Genomic DNA, 16,601 nt, shown 5'->3' on the forward strand with positions numbered 1-16,601 from the left:
GAGTGGGGTTTTCTTTCTCATTCTTTACATTGATAACTTGTGCCTTCTCTCCTTTTTTCTTTAATAATTCCCACTAGGGATATATCAATTTTATTTATCATTTTAAGAAAATAAACTTTTAATTTTTTAAATCTCTATTGTCTGTTTTGTAGTTTACTAGTTTGACTTTCTAATTATTTTTTTCTTTTCGCTTATGTTGGGTTTAATTTATTCTTCTTTTTCTATCTTCTTTTGTTGAAAGCTTAGAGCAGTGTTTTTCAACTTTTCTTGTTTAGGAATATAAGTATCTAGGGACGCCTGGGTGGCGCAGTCGTTAAGCGTCTGCCTTTAGCTCAGGGCGTGATCCCGGCGTTCTGGGATCGAGCCCCGCATCGGGCTCCTCCACTGGGAGCCTGCTTCTTCCTCTCCCACTCCCCCTGCTTGTGTTTCCTCTCTTGCTGGCTGTCTCTCTCTCTGTCAAGTAAATAAATAAAATCTTTAAAAAAAAAAAGGAATATAAGTATCTAAAATGTTAAATTTCCTAGGTGAGGGAGATTGAGTACATGTTATCACGATGAACACTGAGTCATGTGTAGAATTGCTGAAGCACTATATTTACATCTGAAACTAATATAATACTCTATGTTAGCTACACTGGAATGAAAATAAAATAAAATGTTAAATTTCCTTCTATGTACTATTTTAGCTACATCCCATATACATTTATATTTTTATATACCATAATGAAAGTTAAGTGAATGTGGTCTCTCAAAGTATCTTAATGGCTGTACTCCCCTTTTCTTTCTTATGATGATATGAGATGAGAAAACATCTACACGATGAGATGAAGTGAGGTGAAGGGTAGGCATTGTGACCTACCATTAGTTTACTATTGACCTTCTGAGAATATGCCAGAAGGAGGATCATCTGACTTCCAGCTGCGGTTGATCACGGATAACTGAAAAGCACAGAAAGCAAAAGTGCAGTGAAGAGGAAACTACTATAGGGGGTGCCTGGGTGGCGCAGTCATTTGGCGTGGGCCTTTGGCTCAGGGCGTGATCCCAGGGTCCTGGGATCGAGCCCCACATCAGGCTCCTCCGCTGGGAGCCTGCTTCTTCCTCTCCCACTCCCCCTGCTTGTGTTCCCTCTCTCGCTGTCTCTCTGTTAAATAAATAAATAAAATCTTAGAAGAAAATAAAAGAGGAGACTTCTGTATTTTAAAGTTTAGTGCTTAAATTCCAAGTACCTGAAAGTTCCTAGAGACATTTTTTTTGGCGATTGATTTTCTCAATCAATTTCACTTTGGTCAGAGAATAAATTCTATATAATTTCAGTCCTTTTAAATGTATCAAGAATTTTTTTGTGGCCAAACAGATTGTGTGTGTGTGTGTGTGTGTGTGTGTGTGTGTGTATTTCCTCTACACAGTTTGGCTGGGGCCTCAGTGCCAGTTTGGGGACAGGCTGCAGGTGCCTGGGGAGCACTGTGTCCTTGCCGCACAGCAGTAGGTGGCTGAGTCTCCAGGCTGGGGAGCCGTGATGTGCAATGAAAATTGTTTGGCACTTACATTGAGGGAAATTGTGAATCTTCCATCTTCCTTTGTACTCTCAACCGAGAGTGTGGCTAGCAATAATTTGGGGCCCTCACCAGGGTATTGTCGGTACCATACGAAGTAGTCAAATGCACTGTTCTCGTAAGTACAGTTCAGAGTCGAAATCTCTCCTTCCCGGACTGTCAGAGATTGAGGGGCCTGTTTCACCTGCTGCTGGCCCCTCTTATCCTTCTGTTGACCACTCACCCCTGTTAAAAGGATCACAAAAAGTCATTAGGTCCCAAATTTATACTTCCCTACCTGTATGAGGTCGGCTGTATCCCAGTGTCCTCATCCCCCCAGATTAATGACATATCCTGGAGTCTCTGCTCCGCAACTCACAGCCTAATTGAAGCCATAGAATTAAAATGGATGTTCTCAGGATCCCGGCCATTCCTCCTGATACCAAAGCTCAGTGACAACTCAGATGGTCCTCTGGTCTCTCCCCAGCCTGCGAGGACTCTAACTTAAAGTTCACACCTGCTTTTAATTCCTTCAACAAGTGCCTTCACTTGAAGCTATTTCTGTCAAAGGAAGCGCTTCCTCATTTTGTCCTAACTTAGAATGGCTGAAAATACTTTCACTGGGAATCAGAGATTTCCTCCTTATCCACAGATGAGGATGAGTTTAGAATATCTTTCCTCCAAAACCCCTCTTCCTTTTCCTCACACCTCCTAAAATGTTAAAAATCATATACTAAGGCAGCTTACTATGCCAACAAAGATTACATTTATGGTGGGGAAGAGAGGGACTCCTAGGAAGCCACAAGATCAGCATGTATTGGGGCATTTCTTTTTTTATTATGAGTACTAATTAAAGCCTATTAAAGACACACAAAATGCATACTATCCCATTACAAGCTAGGGTAATGGAGCAGAACATAAAGAATATATGGGCCCTTTCCCCTTAGGGAACTTAAATTGTATTACAATCTTTCAGATATGTCCATATTTCACATGATCCTAAGAAATGATAGAAAGTAATTAAATCAATTTCAATTTCTTTATATTTCCTCTAAAATAGAAATCAGGTAAATTAAGTATTTCAAAGAATATACCTGGGGCAAAGAAGTTAGGAAGTACTGGAATTATCTGTCCTTCAGGAGCTTTGATCTCCAAATGGGTAAAAGAGAACGGAAAGATTCTGCAGATTTCAGAAGACTTGGGGCCTTGACCGTCCGGTGGGGTAGCATTTTTGGTAGTGCTGAATCTGAGTTTGAACACACATTGAACATTTTCTTCACACTTTGTCCTTAGGGTGAAATATGAAAATATGAAGAATCAGTTTGGCTTTAGATGTTAACACAGCAAGACACAGAGACAGAAATTGAGGATAAATTCCAAAACAACCCTAAAAATAGGGGTGATCTGCATTATAAATAATAGAAATCAGAAAAAATACGGAGCATATATTTTTTTTCTGAAGCACAGAGAAAATTTTGTTGTATCTGTATTTGATATCATCTCAAATCTGATAAAAAATAAACATATCACAGTCCAACAGGAGCCAATGTGAAGAGTCCCCATTCCTCATTCTACAATTCTAGTCTCATTCTCGTCTAGTACCCTGAAGAGATTTTTTATTGTTTGCTAAATTTGTGGTGTGTTTTTTTCTCTTTCATTTATCATTCATTAATGCATATCTTCAAAATATATTAACTGAGTGCCTCCTAAATCAGCAACACTTGGGGCTCATTCATGAAAGAGACATAGTCCTGATCTGCAGTCAACTTAGTCGGTACTCAAGTTTAGCCAAATAAAGCCTTAGAAAAGAGAACTGTGTATCTGTACCATGTGACAAAGCAAAGAGTAACAAAACTCTGTTTCTGGGCCCAGAAAGAGGAGAGTTCTGATGGAGGAGATGCTTGAACTGGGACTTAACATCATCAGTAGGTTTCCAAGTAAAAGAATGGGAGAAGAGAATTCTAGGCGCTCTTTAACTCAGTGATTGGAGGTTGGCTGTGTATGGTGAAAACAACATAAATTCATATTAAAGAAGCTAATATGGCCCTGACTTTGAAGGACAAGGTGTATTTTTTTAAGAAGTGTTGCTTTTCGAAGTCATATTTTCAAACTACGAGACTGGAATAAATACAGATGCTATTTAGGCAGATGGACGGAGAGGTAGGTAGATAGTTACATAGATACATAGGTGATTGATACATACAAACTGAAGCAAAGTAGGAGATAATCGTTGATTAAATTTTTAAAGGATTATTTCTGGCTAGCTGATGATCCTGTGTGAGACCGATGTTAATCTTCTCTGAAGCAGCACTGCCTCTTGGTGGCCATATAGACAAGTTACACTGAACAATTTTCCGCCGCTTCTTGAAAGTTTCTGTTCAGAAATCCCTGGATGGATCAGAGTACTGAAGTCAGTGGCTGAGTCTTCTTGAGCCAGCGATTTCTTCAGATGGAGGAGATCTTGCTCTTGTTGAATTCCCCTATGAAACCTTTGTGGCTGTTTACTGAGGTTGATCTCAGATGGATCTGGGGGTCTCGGTTGCTGGACCTTCCAAGAGACAACAGGGCTCCTGCCCTAGGGTCTTTTCAGATGCAGAAATAGGCCCTCAGGCTGTCACTGTTTGGACTGTCCTTCCTCTTGCAATACCAACGTCAGATCAGGGAGAGCCCTTTATATGGAAGACAACATGTTCTTAAATAAATTCTAATGTAGACAATTGTTCTACATCTTTGCCAAACTGGGATACAGTCATCTATTTTTTTCTTTTCAGCTAGCATAATGGTTGTTAGTGATCTCGTTTTGGTATTACTCTGTGTTTCTCTGATGACTAATGATGTAGAAAGTTTGGCAAACTTTTTCCAGAAAGAGCCCAATAGTAAATATTTCAGGCTTTGCAGGCCATTCGGTCTCTGCCACAACTACTCAACTCTGCCGTTGTAGCATGAAAGAAGCCACCGAGAATACGTAAATACGTGAGCATTGCCATGTTCGAACACAACTGTATTTGCAAACATAGGTGGCTTGCCCGATTTGGTTCGTGGACCATATTTTGTTGACTCCTAATGTAGAACATCTTTTTATGTGCTTTTTGGTCCTTCCTATAGCTTCTGTGAAAAGTCTGCTCAAATATTTTGCCTATTTTTAAACTGGGCAATTTATCTTTTACGGAGATTTTTTTTCAATGAAGAATCCTATTGCCATGTGTACAATCACCCATCACTGCACAGTCCACAACTGCTTTGAAAAATCTGACTTTGGAACCAGCAACTTAGCAGAGGTGCGGAGCAGGAAACATCATGATTCTGAATAGAACGAAGCTGCAAAGAGAAATTCGTTTTCCCGTAATCATAAATGTTGCTGATTTTATGAGTTCTGATATCAGGTCAGCTGTTGCTGATGTTGGGTTTCAAACAAGAACAGACATCCTTGATGTTAGGTTTGTTGTGGGTGTAGGAAAAAAATAGTAAAAGATTTTTTAAAAATTTGGTTGCCCAAGTCAAATATTTCACAAGAAATTATGCATTAACTGTCAAAGGATAAGGCAAACTGCGGTGGGATTTATGCTCCAGAGCTCTCCACAAAATCAGGCTGACGGAATGTCCGGAACATCATCCGAAATCTGACCCTTTCCGTTTCAGGTGCACAAATCCTCATCTCGAGGTGTGCCTCTGGGGAATAGGACCTAAGACAATGGGTATCTAAGTCGTTCATTATTTTCTATTGGTGGAAAAATAGTCATACTCTTATAATTGTGATATCTTCAATAGACGTGATGTACCCAATGTGGGAAGCAAAGACAAGAGAAAAAATGAAATTTCCTTACTTCCTACAGCCCACTGACGAGTCCTTGAAACAGGCAAAGTGACCTCTGGGAGCTCAGCTGCCTTGTTGTCAATACTTTGCTGAGGGCAAAAGGCAATCTTAGCTTAATATTATCCCAACCCCCCAGGATCCTGTAAGTCAACTTTGACATAAAAATTCCTTTGGAAACTTCCTTTATCTCTGTCCCCCAAGATAGATGTTGGCAGTTATCCCCCAAGCATGTGACCCACCCATATATATCCAAAGGGTCCCGTGACTAAGGTTTTATTAGACAGTGATAAATGACCTTTCCCCACAGTAGCTAGCCCCCTCAAGGTCCTGGAAACCTTGCTTCCAAATTCCTTAGAGACTTACCCTATCCCTGACCCCCTCCCAACATGAAAGCATATAATGGGCCACTCCTCATGACCCCAGTGCAGCTCTTTCTGCCCACGGGTCCTGTCCCCAGGCTTTCACAAACCACCTTCATGCATGGCAGACATCCCAAGAATTCTTTCTTGGTTGTCAGCTTTGAACCCCAGCCAGTTCTTACCTCATAGCTACACTGTGGGACTTCGTAAACACCATTACGGTGTTTCTGTTAAAGAGTCAGAAACTCAGAGATGAGCCTTAGTCGTCATCTATTTTGGATAATAGCTCTAAGCACAGCTAGTGTTTGATCTGAGAAAAGATATGGTGTTCCTCGTTTTAATCGTTAATCCTCTCAGGTTACGTGGCTGTTTTATAAAGACCATACGTGGTGTGTCTGATTAATTGTATCTGGAGCAGGGTCAGGCTAAAAGCAAGATGATGGCTTTCTTGCTCGATGGAGAACATCACTGTATCTCAAAGAAAAGCTGCACGTTTGACTGTTCTCTGTGTAGGTCTATTCCGTGTGCTAGTAACATGAACAGGAGACTGTAAATTCCAGAATGGCGGTGTGAGTGGATCTGATGTAGCTTTGGAATGTTGGTGAAGGGAGGACCAGAGCCGACGGCCAAGGGGGAGCTTTTGAGACATCTTTGATGCAAAAAAGGTGGTTTTATTAAAGCACGGAGACAGGACATGTGGACGGCTGCTGCCCGGGATTGTGGGGAGCAACTGATGATACATTTGGGGTTGGGGGAAGTAAAGGGAAGGGAAGTTCTAAAAGGATCTTCATACACTAAAGAAGACTCCCAGGATCCTGGAGGCCTTGCTATTGTCAAACGAAGATTGTTTTTCCCACTAGCAACGTGTTAACAGTAACACAGCTGGGAACTTCCTGGAGGAACATTTTACTCGGCCTGCCTCCAGTATTTGTCAATGGGCTGCAGGTTAAAAAGACATTTTCATCTACATTTCTTTCACCTTTGTTTCCCACATCAGATCCACAGATACTGTCCCCAGCAAAACAATCGTAACTGGTGAAAATTATTTTTTAAAAATTGAAGTCTCTGGACATTGTCTTAAGGGTATACAGCAAATAAAAAAGGGCACGTAGGGAAATATTTATTCAGGAAAATCTACTAAATCTCTAAGAACAGAAGGAGTCTGTGGCAATGGTACCATGACCCCCACCTTCTCCGCACCCCCCCCCCCGCCCCGACCCCAGCTCAGGATGATGGAAGCTCTATGCTGGGTGGGTGCAACTGAGAACACAGGGGTCCTTGCCCCTTAGCTCCAGGTATAGGGCTACACTGTCTCCCTGGGGGAGGCTGACTGCCAACATCTCCTATCTCCCCCAGCTTTCTGTTACAGAGGCTCCGTTGCAAGCAAGAGAAGCCACAAAGTGGCTACTTTTCAATCCACTCACGGGGCAGAAAAGCTCTACCCCAGGCATGACGGACTGAGAATACCAGGTCCCTGCTGCAATCACCCCAGCTCACTCATAGAGTGGTGCTTCCATGCTGGGAACGCAAGCCAAGAAGACCAGAACTACTGCCCCCACCCAGCACCCTGCTCATAAAGCGGGAACATCACTCTGAGAAAACCAGACCACCGTCCCTTCTCACAGCTCCAGAGCAGTGGCACCAGGGAGAGAAGCAACTGTAAGAACAGAGCTCTCCCCTAGAGAAGACTTTATCTGGAACAGCACTGGAAAGTTCACGTTTAAGTGTACTTTTGAAAAGAGCAGAGGTTTTGGTTGCAGTTAATAGAAGGCAGGAGCTCAAGGACAGCAATAAGCTAAATCATGAACTAGCTAGAAATTTAAGAGGAAAGAGAGCTAGGAAGAGTCCTCCAGGGGTCAGAACAAGCCTCAATGGTAAATCTCAAAGACTACCTCCCTGAAGGAGCTTTGGAGCAATGTGTGCCCACTGAGACCTTGTTGGAAACGACGAACAACAGCCAACACTTAGTTGAGGCTAGTGGCTAGGTGTCATACAAACAGGGGCAGAAACCTTTCTTACCACGGATCAGGGAAAAGGACCGCCAAAGAGTGTCTTGCTAAAACCACTCTCATACCTGCATGTCTGGGCACATACGCTAGACTGTGTCCTCCTAGGACCAATGTCAGAGGCTGCACAACGTGGGGAAAGTTGGCTTAATTAAAAGAGTCAAGTCACCAAACGAATAAACGAGCAAACAACAACAAGCCCTAAAGGGGGTGGGGAATGGAGATCCAGAGTTGCTCTGAGGCCTGAATAAGGGCCCCCAATGATATCCAGGTCCTAATATGCTGGGTATCCGCATATGTGAACGAGTATGGCAAAAGGGACCTTGGATACGTGATTAATGTGAGGATCTTTTTTTGTTTTAAGATTTTATTTATTTATTCAACAGAGATAGAGACAGCCAGCGAGAGAGGGAACACAAGCAGGGGGGAGTGGGAGACACCCTGCCAAAAACTTCTACTAGACAGAGAGAAACTGATTTCAGACTTGTTGAGTCCAAAACTATACAAGAATAAATTTGTTTTGTGTTCAGTGACCAAGTTCATGTATGAAGGTTCGGCAGAAACATGTTTTGCTTGCTTTGCTGCACTAGCAGGAAGGGATGTAACTATTTGCAGTTGTCTGTTGGGACACACTGCGCTGAGACAGACCCGAACGCTCTTGAGACACCCAGCTAAGCAGGATCCTTGTCTAGGAACATATTTACTGGAGTGGTATTTTTTTGCTTTTGCTTTTGCCCTTTTGGAGTCCAGCCTACCGTGGCTTAAACATTTATTTTAATTCTGTCTTCTTATTACTACTCCGCGTGTGCCAAGTGAGAGGTTTATAGTGAAGAAAAAGAGACACCGGATTGAGAAGGGACGATGGAGACGGAAGTCCCAAATCTGGAGAAGCAGCAAGCGTCTGGTGCCCACTGCACTCATAGGCTGAGTGGTGGGCTGTGCAGTGGGCTCCTGAGCTGACGGCGGCTGGAGGAGGAGCCAAGCCCCACGGAGGGTTTGTGCACAGGCTGCAGGTGCCCGGGGAGCACTGTGGCTCCATGGCACAGAAGTAAGTGGCTGAGTCTGCGGTCTGGGACGAGGATATGTACAGCGAGCTGCGGCGTTCCTTAGCGACTGTCGTGGAGTTTAATCTTCCATGCTGCTTCGTTCCTGAAGGAACGGAAAACAGGAGGCTGAGGCGGCCCCCAGGATCTTGGCGATACCACTGCACGTTAGCTGGAGTGGTGGAAAAATTGCACTGCAGCGTGGAACTGGCTCCCTCCTGGAGACTCAGGGCTGGGGGCCTCTGCTCCACCTCCGCAGCTGTCACACCTGATGAGACACGACACGGTCAAGGTCAAGGTGATGGTCACTGTAACACCTACAGAACCTGGAAAACGTTCCCATGGATTATGAGGATAGAAAGTCTGCAAGACTTGGGAGTGCCTTCCCGCCTCCCTCAATAATACTGTGGCTACTAAATCCTTCCAGATTCCCATGGGGACAATCCCAACTCACCGCAAACTTGGGTGCACAAAAGTCCCAGCACAGTGACCAATAGCCTCTTCGTGATGCTTTGCCTCGTTGACCAGGACATTTTCACCACCAGATATATTTCCCCGAACCCTGGGGCGTGAGTGTCACGACTAGGATCTGGAACTGTCCCTGCTTCTGCGACCAATCAGCTCACCCAACACACAGCTCTGGCCCAGACCTCGGGGACACGAAGCCCCACCCTCTGGCCTCGACCCAATGAGAAGGGGCTGGGTGGGGGTTAGGACTTCAGGACTTGCCGGTAATCCTGGAAGTCACAGCGTGGGAGAAGGAACGGGGGAGGCCCCCTGGGGAGGGAACCGGGCTTCATCTAAGCTAATGGGGGAGGGAGAACAGAGAGAGAATTTCCACATTTTAAAATCTGAAAAACAAACACGTATTCTGACAAAAAGATGTTTACTTACCTATGAATTAATTATATGAGAGTCATTTCAGTCATGCCAAATAATAAAAACATTAATGTTATATATTACACAGACCCGAACGCTCTTGAGACACCCAGCTAAGCAGGATCCTTGTCTAGGAACATCTTTACTGGAGTGGTATTTTTTTGCTTTTGCTTTTGCCCTTTTGGAGTCCAGCCTACCGTGGCTTAAACATTTATTTTAATTCTGTCTTCTTATTATACTCCGCGTGTGCCAAGTGAGAGGTTTATAGTGAAGAAAAAGAGACACCGGATTGAGAAGGGACGATGGAGACGGAAGTCCCAAATCTGAGGAGGCAGCAAGCGTCTGGTGCCCACTGCACTCATAGGCTGAGTGGTGGGCTGTGCAGTGGGCTCCTGAGCTGACGGCGGCTGGAGGAGGAGCCAAGCCCCACGGAGGGTTTGTGCACAGGCTGCAGGTGCCCGGGGAGCACTGTGGCTCCATGGCACAGAAGTAAGTGGCTGAGTCTGCGGTCTGGGACGAGGATATGTACAGCGAGCTGCGGCGTTCCTTAGCGACTGTCGTGGAGTTTAATCTTCCATGCTGCTTCGTTCCTGAAGGAACGGAAAACAGGAGGCTGAGGCGGCCCCCAGGATCTTGGCGATACCACTGCACGTTAGCTGGAGTGGTGGAAAAATTGCACTGCAGCGTGGAACTGGCTCCCTCCTGGAGACTCAGGGCTGGGGGCCTCTGCTCCACCTCCGCAGCTGTCACACCTGATGAGACACGACACGGTCAAGGTCAAGGTGATGGTCACTGTAACACCTACAGAACCTGGAAAACGTTCCCATGGATTATGAGGATAGAAAGTCTGCAAGACTTGGGAGTGCCTTCCCTCCTCCCTCAATAATACTGTGGCTACTAAATCCTTCCAGATTCCCACGGGGACAATCCCAACTCATGGCAAACTTGGGTGCACAAAAGTCCCAGCACAGTGACCAATAGCCTCTTCGTGATGCTTTGCCTCGTTGACCAGGACATTTTCACCACCAGATATATTTCCCCGAACCCTGGGGCGTGAGTGTCACGACTAGGATCTGGAACTGTCCCTGCTTCTGCGACCAATCAGCTCACCCAACACACAGCTCTGGCCCAGACCTCGGGGACACGAAGCCCCACCCTCTGGCCTCGACCCAATGAGAAGGGGCTGGGTGGGGGTTAGGACTTCAGGACTTGCCGGTAATCCTGGAAGTCACAGCGTGGGAGAAGGAACGGGGGAGGCCCCCTGGGGAGGGAACCGGGCTTCATCTAAGCTAATGGGGGAGGGAGAACAGAGAGAGAATTTCCACATTTTAAAATCTGAAAAACAAACACGTATTCTGACAAAAAGATGTTTACTTACCTATGAATTAATTATATGAGAGTCATTTCAGTCATGCCAAATAATAAAAACATTAATGTTATATATTACACACTTAATGAGTTCCTATTATTGGAATATGTGAAATATTTATGGCTTGAGACTCTCCTGGAATTACCAAGACTGGTGGTAAATATTATTACGGGAAATGAACCTAATAAGACTGTAAATTGTGAGGGAAAAAATAGGATCAATTTGGACATTATTTCATATTACATGTTCACTTTGCTGCATAATATTTTGTTTTTCTAATTCTTGGCTGTAAAGTTTCCTGTGATTCACACTTGAAGTTCGGTGAATCTTTTTTCTAATTTCTCTATCTGCCTCTTTTCCTTCCGTCTTCCTCCTCAGTGTGCTTCTGCTTCCTCGTATTTTCTTTTTTTCTTTAGCTTCTCTGTCTTCCCTCTTTTTAGTTTTCTAGTTACAGGAAAGAGACAGAAGGAATACGAAAGACAAGGTGGCATGCAATGATTTAGAAATAATTTTGCATCTGTGACGAGAAGTTCCTATTTCCCCGGACCCAGAAAATTCTTAGGCAGTAAAAATGAAACAAATCAGAAAAAAAAAAACTATTTCTGAACTTTGGATTTCTTCACCTTCCTTTTTGCTTTATAGGACTCTCTGTTTGATCTAGAAGTCTTTTCTTTTTTTCTTTTTTCTTTTTTTTTAAGATTTTATTTATTTATTTGACAGAGACAGCCAGCGAGAGAGGGAACACAGTCAGGGGGAGTGGGAGAGGAAGAAACAGGCTTATAGCAGAGGAGCCTGATGTGGGGCTCGATCCCATAACGCCGGGATCACTCCCTGAGCCAAAGGCAGACGCTTAACGACTGCGCCACCCAGGCGCCCCTAGAAGTCTTTTCTGATAGAGGCAGATTAAGGTAATGATACAGATAAAGGTCATAACAACAAAAACACAGATCTATGCATTACATCTAGAAACTTCCAGTACTTGAATCAGGGAATAAGGCAGAGCTAGGAATTGAAATGAATATTCAGCAAGAAGCATGTTTCTTATATTCTGATAATGATTCAGTTTTTCCTCATACACAATTATTCTGCCTTCTTTACTACTTATTACCAGTACTATTCACAACTAGGTCCTTCAGCATAGTCCTGGTTTAAGAAAAGCCTATAGTGCCTCCTAATGGGCTAGAACCTTAAGAAAGAAACACCTCTCCTTTTTTTTTTTTAGATTTTATTTATTTATTTGAGAGAGGAGTGAGAAACAGATCACAAGCAGGGGGTAGGGGTACAGGGAGAAGGAGACCCCCCGCTGAGCAGGGACCCTAATGCGGGACTCGATCCCAGGACCCTGGGATCATGACCTGAGCTGAAGGCAGACACTTAACTGACTGCGCCACCCAGGCGCCCATGAAAGAAACGCCTCTTACTCAGCAGGTGTACATAGCTCAACCCAGCCATCCTTGTCAGGGGTGTACCTGTGGATTGACTCGAAATCACAGAAGGGTCCACAAGGATGGAGAGAGCCGTGGATTGGACCATGAGTCCTCAGTGCCTTATTATGAAAATAAATACTTTCCTGTAATATAATTTTAGGTACTGATACAAACATAATCTATTTCATTCTTACCTAGGAACTTATAAAAAATGAAGCCCCCAATGTGATTTTTTCCCCCAATGTGATCCAATACAGTTTAGCCAATGTACTTAAGAGTGTTCCAGACCTGGGAAATTACAAAAATGAATTAGCCACTAGATCTTCCTTCAGAGAGCTTGTGATAATAGTGAGGGAGACAAACATCTCTCAAATGTAACAAAGGCCTAGAGGGTGCAGCAATAAAAGCATGTCATAAATACTACACGAACACCAAGACAGCAACAATTCCTTTAAGCCTCTGTTATGGGAGGCAGCTCAGTGGGGCAGGTGATGCCGTATGCCTTCCATGCAGGTGACAAGAGTGGAGAGGAATAAAAGCAGAGATGGGCGATCTCTGAAGGGTGGCCTGTGATTTTAAATACAAAGAACGGAGAAGATGAGCAAGTATGTGGACAGGACCACTGATCACACACACACACACACACACACACACACACACACACGAATAAATGTATTAAAGCATTCGGTGTCTCTGTCGCTCGGATCTGGGCACAATCTGTAGCCTTAAGTAACTACTAAAACCGTTTAGCTCAGGGAAAGGGCTTGTTCACATACCTTAACAGTTGCCTCTGAAGCTGCATTTGACTATCAGAAAAATTTGTGAGCTGTGCTGCTGCAGACTCTGATTTGGAATTTGGGGGGAGTTGAGGGAAAAAAAAAGAAAAATCAATGAACTAACCCAGTCTTTCCTTTCAGATGGCATGGATGCAATAGGTTCTTGCATAATGAAATATTTCCCAGGAGCGCTAAGGAACCGTCTTCTTGCTTCTCTCTGTACTCATCTGTGGCTCTGAGGGCTGCTCACATCAGCATGGGACTCACAGCCGCTGCTCATAATGGTTGGAACACTTTGCAGAACTCAGCAATACTACTTTAAAATGATGCATGTTTATTCTAGACCAAACCTGCACAAAAAGTGGTGTTATTTACTTTAGGAACTGGATGGACGTTGACACTAAAACTGTGAATATCCTTATTTTTATAAAAAACATTTACAACTAAGCTTAAACTTTTTAAATAAAATTTCAGTTTTAAATACATTTTATTGAAACGGTTTATTATTTTTTGTATTTTGCTTTTCTGCTTCGATCATTTTAAAAGAAAAATAACTGTTTGAAAACATACAAATGTAATTTCAGTTTGTGCTCTTGTCTCAGGCTCTATAAATAACAAGAATCATCTGTAGATGGATTTGGAGGTCCAAGGAATGGAAAACGAGGGCCTCCATATTTTTCCTGAAGTCAAGTGATCCGCAGACACGGAAGATCGGGTGACTCGCTCAAGAATACTGCAAATGTTTATTAACAGCGCTGTGAGAAAAAGTGTAGAATAAAAAAGATGATGACGGGTATTAGAGAAATTGAACTAGAGGAGAGAAAAAGAGGGGTGCAGTAACCTGGTGCGTCTGACAGAGAAAGGCCAGTCACTCATAGAACAAACAAGCCCAAGATTCCACACGGAACTTCAGCATGACAGCGTGTTTGATTTAGGGTGTCTGTTACCAAGGACCACTGGATAAAGAAGGCCCTTTCCCTTCTTTCTAAAGGTCACCTGTATGTATCCTTAAAATGTCAGCTTTAATTAGGTTCATTCTCAAATATTTTAGTCATAGTGTTGAAGTTCTCTGAGGAAAGAAGCCTCTCAGTATATTCTGGAGATAATGCAAGTTGACATAAGCAATTGTCCTGGTTTCTGCAAAGCAGAATTCTCCAATTTCCCTTATGCCAACTCACATGGCCAACCCCAAACCGTTTTCGCCCATCAATATTTCAAAAAAAAAAATTTAAAGAGTTTTATTTATTTATTTGAGAGAGGGAGAGAGTGCAAGCAGGGAGGACCGGCAGAGGGAGAGAGAAGCAGAGGAGCCTGATGTGGAACTCGATCCCAGGACCCTGGGTTCATGACCTGAGCTGAAGGCAGACCCTTAACCGACTGAGCCCCCAGAGGCCCTCAAATGATGTGAGAGCAGGTAACTTCCTCCAGGTTGTTGAAAACCCTATGGCTTCATTCCCTTTAGAATCCTGACTCTAGAGGATAAAAATGCCGCACTTCAAAAAACAGTAGTCTTGCCTTTGCAAAATGGAAAAAGAAAAAAAAAAAAGGAAAAATATCTAAGTCCATAGAAACCAAACACTTCCCAGGATTCTGTATTCTCTGCATTGTTTATTTTCACAGAACATGTCAACTTCCTGAAAAATAGCTCAGGCTGAGACCCTGAGTCTTTTAAGTGACAATGTCTCAAGAGGTTTGTGTCCAGCTCCCCCTGCAGTCCCAGGCACAGTGTCACTCGCAGCACAGAGGTACACAGCTGAGTCGCTCCCATGGGCTGAGGGTTTCTTCAGGTGGAAGGAGGTTTCACTGTCCTTAAATTCAGCCTTGAAACCTTTGATGCCTTGAACCAGAGTGTTCCCTGATATGTACTGGAGGAGAAGCTGGAGGCCTTGGTTGGGGTACTGCACGAACCAGTAGAGATATGGCCGAAAAGAAGATGAGTAGTTCACCTCAGCTCCAGAGGGGATCCTTCAGAGACAGTGACGTGGGCATCAGGCTGGGTCACCGACTGGGCTCCGGTTCCTCCTGAAACATCAATTCTGAGTCAGTGAACTCCCCTGAAAGAAAAAGTCTATGTTCAGAGTCAGACCAGAACAATGTTTTCTTTGTGGACAAGGGAGTTAAATGGAATGTTACTCAGGAACAGAAGCACCCCCAGCGTCACGATGAACAGGAAGGTCATGGCTGAGCACTGAAGAAGCAGAGAGTTTCTTTCTGGGAAATTCCTCACAAATAAAATAAGTAAGATAAAATCTGGGGTACTTGAATCTAGATGGCTCGAGGTTGAGGAGGAACGATAGGGAATTTAGACTCCTTCTTCTTAGGGACTGTTAGGAAGAGATGCTCTCTGGGCAAAACTGTCTGCCCCTGGTGTCTGAGATTCTTTACGTGTCATTGTCTAAAATTGCCACCAGAACACCTCTTTAAGCTGCAGGGAAAGAAGGTTTTTGTGGGCGTAGTCTGAGCTTTTACAGGAAAACATTTCCAATTTGGGCAACAGCGCCCTCTAGGGGCCAAACAAAGCGAAGGACGCATTCACGTTTTTTGTGAACCTTCCTCACAGGTTTATATAGTGTATATAGAATTACATTATTATGGGAGGGAAGGTTAATCATATGTATAAAAAGCACCAAAGTTTTAGTTGAGACGCAGAAAGCTGAAGGCGATTCATTTAATGGTACCAGTTGTCTTTATGGTCATCTACCACGACTGATCAAAAGGTGGGGGATACATCTTTTGGCAGCATAGAGGTTCAAGGGAGATATTGTGGAGTATGGGATGATAGCAGATTACAGAAACATAAACTATTTTCGTGCACCATTTCATGGAAAATTGATATTAAAAACCACTACTATGTGGAGACAACCTTCTGGGTGACTATGTGACTTTTACCAGCTATGCTCATCAGTCAAGCTATGTGACTAAGCAGGAAGATTGATCCAGAAGGGGAATTTACCAGATGGGTTATGATGGTTAATTTTGTGTCAACTTCACCGGCCTGAGGGATGCCCAGATAGCTGGTAAAACATTCTTTCTGCATATGTCTCTGAGGGTGTTTCCAGGACAGATGAGCATTTGATTGGGTAGAATGAGTGCCAATCTGCTCTCCCTGGTGTGGGCAAGCATTGTGCAGCCCACTGGGCATCTGAGTGGAACAAAAGGGTGGAGGAAGAGCACATTCTCTCCCTCTTACCTCTTCTCTTTTTGTGAGCTGGGACACCCATCTTTTCTGCTGTCGTACAACGGGGGTCCTGGCTCTCAGGCCTTTGGACATGGACTCAATTATACCACTGGCTTTCCAGCTTGCAGATGGCAGGCTGTGGGACGTCTTGGCCTCCATTACGGGTGAGCCGATTCCTATAATAATTCTCCTTTTATATATATCTATTTATATCCCATT

The 16,601-nt window shown here is 43.8% G+C and overlaps 2 gene segments (V, D, J or C); both read right to left on the reverse strand.

Annotated features, from left to right (window-relative positions):
- Positions 1–1,403: 1,403 nt before the first annotated feature.
- On the reverse strand, positions 1,404–2,060 carry LOC121100922. The segment is given in 2 exon segments: positions 1,404–1,777; positions 1,911–2,060. Coding segments are annotated over 2 exon segments (411 nt in total).
- Positions 2,061–8,464: 6,404 nt separating this feature from the next.
- Positions 8,465–9,429, reverse strand: LOC103680430. The segment is given in 2 exon segments: positions 8,465–9,021; positions 9,208–9,429. Coding segments are annotated over 2 exon segments (621 nt in total).
- Positions 9,430–16,601: the final 7,172 nt, after the last annotated feature.

This window comes from Ursus maritimus, unplaced genomic scaffold, assembly GCF_017311325.1.
Source record: "Ursus maritimus isolate PB19 unplaced genomic scaffold, ASM1731132v1 scaffold_50, whole genome shotgun sequence".
Classification (NCBI taxonomy): domain Eukaryota; kingdom Metazoa; phylum Chordata; class Mammalia; order Carnivora; family Ursidae; genus Ursus; species Ursus maritimus.